This window comes from Galeopterus variegatus, unplaced genomic scaffold (assembly GCF_000696425.1).
Source record: "Galeopterus variegatus unplaced genomic scaffold, G_variegatus-3.0.2 Scaffold3400, whole genome shotgun sequence".
Taxonomy (NCBI): Eukaryota; Metazoa; Chordata; class Mammalia; order Dermoptera; family Cynocephalidae; genus Galeopterus; species Galeopterus variegatus.
In genome coordinates this window covers 274,625-284,422 of record NW_007729511.1, presented here as the reverse complement: position 1 = coordinate 284,422, position 9,798 = coordinate 274,625, and the positions used below count along the sequence as shown (strand labels likewise).

General features: G+C 36.5%; 1 protein-coding gene across 1 annotated transcript; it reads left to right on the top strand.

Moving 5' to 3' along the window:
• The first annotated feature begins 575 nt into the window (after positions 1-575).
• LOC103600606 (olfactory receptor 2W1) lies at positions 576-1,538 on the top strand. The gene has a single exon (XM_008584893.1). It carries the CDS (start codon positions 576-578, stop codon positions 1,536-1,538), a length of 963 nt encoding a protein of 320 aa, XP_008583115.1.
• Positions 1,539-9,798: the final 8,260 nt, after the last annotated feature.

The window sequence follows — 9,798 nt, the reverse complement described above, 5'->3', positions numbered from 1 at the left end:
CAACTGTTTTAGATTCCACATATAAGTAAGATCACGTGGTGTTTCTCTTTCTGGACCTGGTTTATTTCACTCAGCATAATGTCCTCCAAGTTCATCCACATTGTCCCATCTTTTCCTCATTCTGACACTAGCCAGATAGATTTTTTGGGTGACCGCTCTGAACAAGTAAAAGAATACGTGTATGTGCACTATATCAAGCTAACTAGCTTTATAAAGAATCATAAGGTCACATCATTTTAGAGCCAGATCTATTTCAAACTTTCAAATCTATGTAGGGGAAGATTCAGACCCTGACTTGGAGTGAACTCTTCAAGGTCACCTGGATGAAAAAATCTAATATTAAACTCATGGCCATAAAAGATCTATAACAAATACCAGATTACTTGGCTATGATTTTTACTTCTATGCGTTAACTTTTTCAGTTATTAACATAAATTCTCTCCCTTTGTTTAGCTCTGTATTTCATCCAATTATTTCAATAGTCCATGGTGACAAGTTATTTCTTTTATTCTTCTCCTCCTTCTCCTCCTCCTCTTCTTTCTTTTCTCACTCCAGAATTTAGGCACTGAAGGACTATGGACCAAAGCAATTATAGTTCTTTACATGGCTTTATCCTGCTTGGCTTCTTTGACCATCCCAAACTGGAGACGATCCTGTCAGGAGTTGTCACCGTCTTCTACTTAATTACACTGGTAGGTAACACAGCCGTCATTCTTGCATCTCTCCTGGATTCCCACCTCCACACACCAATGTACTTTTTCCTCAGGAATTTATCATTCCTAGATCTATGTTTCACAACCAGCACTGTTCCTCAGATGCTGGTTAGCTTGTGGGGACCTGACAAGACCATCAGCTATGTGGGTTGTGTCATTCAACTCTATGTCTACACGTGGTTGGGCTCTAGTGAGTGTCTTCTCCTGGCTGTTATGTCCTATGATCGTTTTACAGCTATATGTAAGCCTCTGCATTATTTTATAATCATGAACTCACATCTGTGCCTCAAGATGATTATCATGGTCTGGAGTATTAGTTTGGCCAATTCTGTAATATTATGTACCCTCACCCTGAATTTGCCTAGATGTGGAAACAACCTTCTGGATCATTTCTTGTGTGAGTTTTCAGCTATGGTCAAGATAGCTTGTGTAGACACCACAACAGTTGAAATGTCCGTTTTTGCTTTAGGCATTGCCATTGTCCTTACACCCCTTATTCTTATTCTTATATCCTATGGCTACATTGCCAAAGCTGTGCTAAGAATGAAGACAAAAGCAGGTCAGCGAAAAGCAATGAATACCTGTGGATCTCATCTCACTGTGGTGTCAGTCTTCTATGGAACTGTCATCTACATGTACCTGCAACCAGGTAACAGTGCCTCCAAAGACCGAGGCAAGTTCCTCACCCTCTTTTACACCATTGTCACTCCAAGTCTCAACCCCCTCATTTACACTTTAAGGAATAAGGACATGAAGGTTGCACTGAGGAAACTGATGAGAGTCCCACAGAAATCTTCAAAAAAGAAGAGGAACTGGAAGTCATAGAAAAATATTAGCGTGAATAAGGCAATTAAATATGTTTTCTAATTGTTTTTATACTGAAACAAGTCATTCTTAGATCATAAAGATCAATTAATATAATAACTCTTATATATAAACATTTTGTGGATGCAAACAATATTAGAACCATCCTACTTAGTTCTTTTTTGTCTCTAAATACTTATGTGTTTTCAGGGAAAACACATCATTAGGAATTTTTATTTTTGCTTTAAATATAATGTAAAGGTGATGTAAACAAAAACTGAAATGCATTTCATTTGTTCTAAAGCATAGAAACTATTGTGGTAATCTAGTTTTGTATTTTCAGTGGTAATGTTTGGGTCTTCCAAAATATACTTCTAAATAAATGGTTTCATATATAATATAGTTTATATATTAAATAATAATATACAAATAATTATTTTGTACATTAAATCTTTTGTAATGCCAACCATTTATATGTGTTTGATGCAGACGATGCAATTTATAATATTGTAGTTTTCATGACCCTACCTAAAACAATCCACTCTTTATTCAATGAAATCTTGTATCAGCATCTCAAGTAAATGATCTTTGTTACTGAAGTCTATTACTACTTTATCATGATAGAGGGAAGTGAGAAAGCACAAATTAAAGGGTTTTAAAGATGACAACACCATCTTATTCATTTTTCATTCAATCAAGAAACATTTATTCCATAATTTTCTCAACCTCAAAAGAAAGAGAATATGATTAGTCTGAAATCAGTTAGGCTTTTGGCACATATCTATGGAATCACAGAATTTATGTGAGTTTTGAGAAATGTGGTAATATCTGTATGTAGTGAAACTTCATAAAAGAATAAATCTTTTTATTCCCACTTATTGTGATATAGTATTTAGCTTTTATGAAAAAATGTGACGACTTTAGATTAAACTTTGATATTTTTCATGATCTATACCTTTCTCTAAAAGAGTTATTTAATAATTATAATCAATTTACATAGATTTAGAAAGATAGATTGCTGGAATCTAAAAGTACATAATATTTTCCTCTCTATCATTTCATAATTCTTGAAAGGTGAAGTGGGAGGGGTCACTGGGTAATTATTTACTTGCTCAGTTGGAACAACACAGTAATGACTCTCATAAAATATGTTTAATATGATACAGGATACTGCTGATGTCGTTATCTTTCTCATGATACCTCTTTTAGAGTTGCTTTTAGAAACAGCACAAAAATAGCCCGTGAAGATAATGCAAGTTCTGCGGTGGTAATGTTTATAGTCTACCCACCCCACCCATTACTCTTATGTTTAGAAATTTTGTTCTTACTTGATAAGATTCATAACTAATAATGTTAGGAGATTTATTAAATTGTTTACTAACTTTGATAATCTAATTATACCAAAAATATAATAGTAATGGTCTCCTATAAGAACATGACATTTCATACCTATAGCTGTTTGTTTACTTGTGTATGTCTAGTTTTATTTTCTCTTTGGTTTAAGTCTCTTCTGCATTTGGGCTGCAATTATTTTTAGTTGATTATATTTATGGGGTACAAAGCTGACCATAACCACCTGAGCCCAAGATGTGATGGTCAGATCAGTACTATCAGCATATGCATTACTACAAACTGCAATTATTCCTCATGTCACAGACGCAATTAATCCCAGACCTTTCTCCCCTGCTCCCCAACCCTAGGTATGCTCTCTCCCTCTGCAAGTCCCACACAGCACTGTGGTCTTTCTTTCCTTCCTTTCTTGCCTCTTAACTCTCACTTATGAGGGAGGACATGTGGTATTATTCCCTCTGTGCCTGGCTTATTTCACTTAATGTAATTTTCTTCAAGCTCATCCATCTTGCTGCAAATAGCAGAATGTCATTCTTTTTTATGGTAAAGTAGTATTCCATGGTGTATATATACCACATTTTCTTTATGTAGTTTTCTGTTGATGGACATTTATGTTGCTTCCATATCTTGGCTACTGTAAATAGAGCTGCAATGAACATGGGAGTGCAGGTATCCTTTTGACATGATGATTTCAGTTCCTTTGGGTTTATAGCTAGAAGTGGGATTGCTGGATTGTATGGTAGATCTATCTGTAGTTGATATCTGTCTCCATACTGCTTTTCTTAGTGGTTGTACTATTTACAGTCCTGCCAACAGTGCAGCAGCATTCCTTTCTCTCCACATCCTCGTCAGCATTTGTTATTCTCTGTTTTTTTGATTATAGCCAGTCTAACTGGGGTGAAGTGATATTTCAATGTGGTTTTAATCTGCATTTCCTTGATGCTGAGTGATGTTGAGCATTTTTTTAAGTCCCTTTTAGACATTTGTACGTCTTCCTTTGAAAAATGTCTGTTAAACTCCTTTACTCATTTCTAAATTGGGTTATTTTATTGATTTCCTGCCTTGATCTCAGGAAATCAAAGTCCAGATATTCCCTGTCCCTACACCATGGAAGTCTATGTTTGAGCACTAGACTTAGGGTTTGATGAAATTATTTAGCTGTAGAATTGAGAACACATGATGGAGGTAAAGAAAACAAAGTAGATTGTATGGTTATATGCTCTTAAACATAGATATACAATTATAAAATGGGAGAAGGAATGAAAAAGTATATGAAAAGTAAAACAAGCTCAATGATCTCCTTATAAGTATTAATTGGAAGAAAATATATTACTTTAAATTAGCTGTTGTGGAAGACATAAGGGACAGGAAAGAAGAGCAATTTTATACTGCTTATAATTAGGAGCCAGCAAAGTATATCTAAAAATAAAAAAGTAAGTTTATTGATAGAGTTTGGATGTGTTGTCCCTGCCAAAACTCATGTGGAAATCTGATCTCCAATGTGGCAGCACTGAAAGCTGTTTGAGTCATTGGAGTGGATTCCTCATGAATGGATTAATGCTCTCCCTGGGGGAGAAGGGCCTGAGTGAGATCTCTCCCTATTAGTTCCCACAAAAGCTGGTTGTATAAAAGACCCTGGCATTTCCCCTCTCCCTCTCACTATAGATCTGCTTGTACCTGCTGGCTGCCTGCCACTTTCCACCATGAACAGAAGCAGCCTGAAGCCCATGCCAGATGCAGCTGTTCCAGAATCATAAGCCAAGTAAACCTCTGTTCTTTATAAATTACACACTCTCAGGTTTTTCTGTTACAGCAACACAAATGGATTAATACAAATATTATAGAAAAATAACCATAAGAAAAAAAAAATGCAAACCTTCCTAATACTAGAAGATCTATCCCCAAAAGGGAAAACATGTAGAACAAACCAGATGGTGAAAAACTACATATGTGTATATGTATAGTTTCATATATCAAACAATATGACAAACATAAAGCAAAACATATTGGTCATATTGATAAGCTATTACTTCATGGATTAAGAGAAAAAATTTTTTTTTCATATTGGCTAACAAAGCAAAATTCAACTGAATGTAATATACAAGATATATACCCAATAAAAGAGATTCAGAAAAGTTAGAGATAAACAAAAATATGCCAGCAAATGCAAAGAAAAAGAAAGCAGAACTGATGATGTCAATATCTGACAAAGTGACCACAAGTCTTTAAAAGACATGAAGAAACGACCTAATAATGCTAAATGCTACCATTTACAATTAAAACATATTAGATATTCATATCTATGCACATCAATAACTTTCATTTGCAGGAGGATTGGTCCCTAAATGTCCTTATCCAACCCAGCTCTTCCCCCTCTTTCTTGCAAATCTCAGACAGAATGTTCCAAAAATGCAACATCTTGAAATAAGCAGAAACTGTTTGTAGTACCCTAGCCTTTGCCCTTGTCCCTGCCAGAGCAGGATGATCTGCAACATTTCAGCTCAGTGATACCAGTCTTCCCTGGAGTATAAATTCCAGAGTGGAGTGTCTTTGGGGGTCACTCAGCTGTGGTACAGAGTGGGGCACACAGTGACAAGACTTCGTCTGTCCTGAGTGGCTTTCCTAAGCCTTGGAGGACTGGCTCACCATGGATCCTAGGCTCCTGTTGATTCTTTCTGCCCATCTGTGAGTAATAAAGTTGATTTGTCTGACTTGTGTAAGTGTTCAGTCTCATCAGACTAGACATAATAATGCAAGTGGTAGAGGTATGACTGCTGTGGCAGCTGGATCTGCTTTGAGAACCTGCCAGAGACAAGAATGCTTGCAAACATGTGGCAGCTGCGTTTGTACAAAACCTCCTGCCAGACTCAGGAACCTCAGCAGAAATCGGTGAGGTGATTAGAGTCCTTCCCTGGGAGTGGCAGTCAGTGCATGGTGTTCCCCTCCCAGGGACTGACACCCTTGCATGGTATTCTGCTTCACATTTGTAAAATAGAAACTAAAAGAAACACTAAGAGAAATAGATGCATCAATATAACTTTAAGTTGAACAAAAAATAGTATGGCTACAGAAAACCATAAAATGTATTCAATAAGGAAAATCTTCCAGAAAATCCACCTGCTACCAAGCCACGTGCTTGCCCAGCATCTGGAGGTATGGAGTCGGGGGATGCCATAAAAATAGACACTTGGACCAATGGAATAGAATAGAGAATCCAGAAATCAACCCATATACTTACAGCCAACTGGTCTTTGACAAAGGCAGCAACAACATACATTGGAGAAAAGATTGCCTCTTCAATAAATGGTGCTGGGAAAACTAGACATCCATATGTGGAAGAATGAAACTAGACCTGTACCTCTCACCATATACCAAAATCAACTCAACGTGCATTCAAGACTTAAGTATAACACCGTAAAATATAAAAGTACTAAAAGACAATATAGGGGAACCACTTCAGGATGGAGGATTGGGCAAATAATTTATATTAAGACCTCAAAAGCACAGGTAACAAGAAAAAACTTAAAAAGGGGATTTTATCAAAAAGCTTATGCACAGTGGAAAAAACTATTAGTAGAGTGTAAAGACAACCTACAGAATGGGAGAAGATATTTGCAAACTACTTATCCAAGAAAGGGTTAATATCCAGAATATTCAAGGGACTCAAAGAACTTAACACTAAACAAGTAACCTGTTTAAAAAAGGGCAAAGGAGCTAAACTGGCATTTCTCAAAGGAAGTTTACAAATGGCCAACAAACACATGAAAAAATACTAGCCATTATCAAAAAGATGGAGAATAACAAATGCTGACAAGGATGCAGAGAAATGGGAACCCTCCTACACTGTTGGTGGGACTGTAAATCAGTGCAACCATTATGGAAAACAGTATGAAGGTTTCTCAAACAACTACAGATAGAACTACCATTCAATCCAGCAATCCACTCCTAGTGTATACCCAAAGGAATGGAAATCCTCATGTTCATTTCTTCTTCGGATTGAGAAACTATTTATGATTTTATACTTTCTCAGGATTCAAACACTTTTCCCTTAATATGAGTTACCTTTGTAAATCTGTTGGGTGATATAGCACTGTGTAGAATATAAAGAAACATATAGATGAACATGGAAACTGTATAAGATAGTAACAAAGATTTTGTTAAAACTTGGTGCCATTGAAGTCTAATGTTTCATTGTTGATTTTCTGTTTGATTATCTGTACAATATAGACAGTGGAGTGTTAAAGTCTCCAACTATTATATTAGTGCCTATCTCTCTTTTTAGATCTGACAATATTTGCTATATATATCTGGATGCTCTGGTATTGGGTGCATATATATCCATAATTGCTATATCCTCTTGCCTTGTTGATCTCTTTATCATTATATAATGCCCTCCCTCATCTCTTAGTACGTATTTGATTTAAAGCCTATTTTATCTGATATGAGTAAAGCTACTGCTGCTTGCATTTGTTTTCCATTTGCATGGAATATCTTTTTCCATCCCTTCACTTTCAGTCTACATGTGTCTTTGTAGATAAGTTGTATTTCTTTTAGGTGGCGTATGGATGAGTGTAGAGCTAGAGCTGGGTTTGGGTCACCAGACCCCTCACAAGCCAGGCTGGGTCACCAGACCCCTTCACACAGGTCTATGAGCTAGGTAACCAGCAAAAAGGTCGTTGGACCCTTGTTTGAAGAAGGAATATTCTTTATTCAGCACACACAGCACTATGAGCCAAGCAGTCCACAGAGAAACTCAAAAACTCAACTGCTATTGGCAAAGTCCAAAGAAAAACTGAAAGTGTGCAGCTGCCAGTAGAGTAAACATGCTCTATTTTTAGACTCCAGCTCTCCCTGCTGGACCAGCTTCCCAAAATCTAAAGAAAACACAATAGCAGTTAACTACAAAGATACAGGGGTGCACATGCACACTAACTCCACCCACACACAATGTGTTTAGAAGAAATGTGGAGGGAGCCTGACTAAATTATCCTATTTTCCCCACAACAGGTCGTGTTTTTTTATGTTATTATTTTATTTTTTATCCATTCAGCCAGTCTATGTCTTTTGATCAGGGCATTTAATCTATTTACCTTCAAGGTTATTATTGAGGTCTTATTCCTGTCTTTTTGTTGTTTGTTTTCTGATTGTTTTGTGTGTCCTTTGGTCCTTTCTTTTTGTTTATTCTTGAGGTTTGGTGGTTTTCTGTACAGATAAGAATTTACTTCTTTCTCTTTCTTTTTTTTTTTTGTCCTTTTTGAGACCGGCTGCACCGCGCTCAGCCAGTGAGCGCTGCAAGTGCACCGGTCATCCCTATATAGGATCCAAACCCGTGGCAGGAGCACTGCTGCGCTCCCAGCGCCGCACTCTCCTGAGTGCGCCATGGGCTCAGCCCTCTCTTTCTAATTTGTGTATCTACTCTACCCATAAGTTTTATATTTTCAGGTGTTTTCATGATGGTCGTTATTTATTTTTTTCTCTTCTAGCTTTAGGACTCTCCTAAGCATTTGTATTAAGGCTAGTCTGGTGGTGCTAAATTATTTTAATTTTTGCTTGGATGAGAAGAACTTTATTTCTCCTTCATTTTTGAAGGATAGCTTTGCTGGGTATGATATTCTTGGTTGTCAGGGTTTTTTTCTCTCAGGACATTGACTATATCATCCCATTCTTTCCTGGCCTGTATGGTTTCTGCTGAGAAGTCTGCTGTTTGTGTAATGGGGATTCTCTTATAAGTGACCTGACATTTTTGTCTTACTGTTTTTAGATCACTTTATATAGTTTGACTACAATGTGTCTTGGAGAGGGCCTATTTGGTTGAATCTATATGGGGACTTTTAAAGATTGAAACATAATAGGTTACACATATTTGTGGGATATGGAGTTGAGTATCAATACCTGCTTATAATGTGCAATAATCAAATAAGGATAATTAGCATATTCATCATTAGAAAATGTAATCTTTTTGTGATGAGGACATTCAATCTCTCTTCTAGTCACTTGGTAACATGAAGTAACATATTGTTAGTTATACATGCCTAGCTCAGCTGTACATCAGTAGGACTTATTTTTCCTAACTAGCTATGTTATGTCCATTAACCCATATCTTGGTATACCCCTCCCTCTTCTCTTTTCACAATTCTAAATTCCACGGTTTTGTTCTCTTCTTCTAAAAGTTAAACATATTATTATGATTGTTGTTTGCTTATTTATTAGCTCCCATTTATGACTGAGGGCACATGGTATTTCTCTTTCTGTGGCTAGCTTATTTCATTTAATATAATTTTCTCCAAGCTCATCCATGCTGCTGTGAATGACAGAATTTCATTCTTTTTTATGGCTAAGTAGTACCACATTGTGAATACATACATTTTCTTTACCCAGTCATCCATTGATGGACATTTATGTTGGTTCCAAATCCTGGCTATCATATATAAAGCCGCAATAAACATAGGAGTGCAGGTATACCTTTGACATGACGATTCCGTTCTTTTGGGTATATACCCAGTAGTGGGATTGCTGGATCATATGGTAGTTCCATTTGTAGTTGTTCAAGAAACCTCTATACTGTTTTCCATAATGACTGCACTAATTTACAATCTCACCAACAGAGTAGGAGGGTTCCCCTTTCTCTGAATCTTTCCCAGCATTTGTTATTCTCTGTCTTTTTGATAATAGCCAGTCTAATGGGGGTGAAATGTTATCTCAATGTAGTTTTGATTTGCATTTTCCTAATGATTAGTGATGTTGAGCATTTTAGTATGTACCTGTTGGCCATTTCTGTCTTCTTTTGAGAAATGTCTATTCAGCTCCATAGCCCATTTTTTTTAACTGTTAAGTTGTTTAAGCTCCTTGTATATTCTGGATATTAATCCCTTTTTCGAAGCATAGTTTGCAAATATTTTCTCCTATTGTGTAGATTGTCTTTTCACAGTGT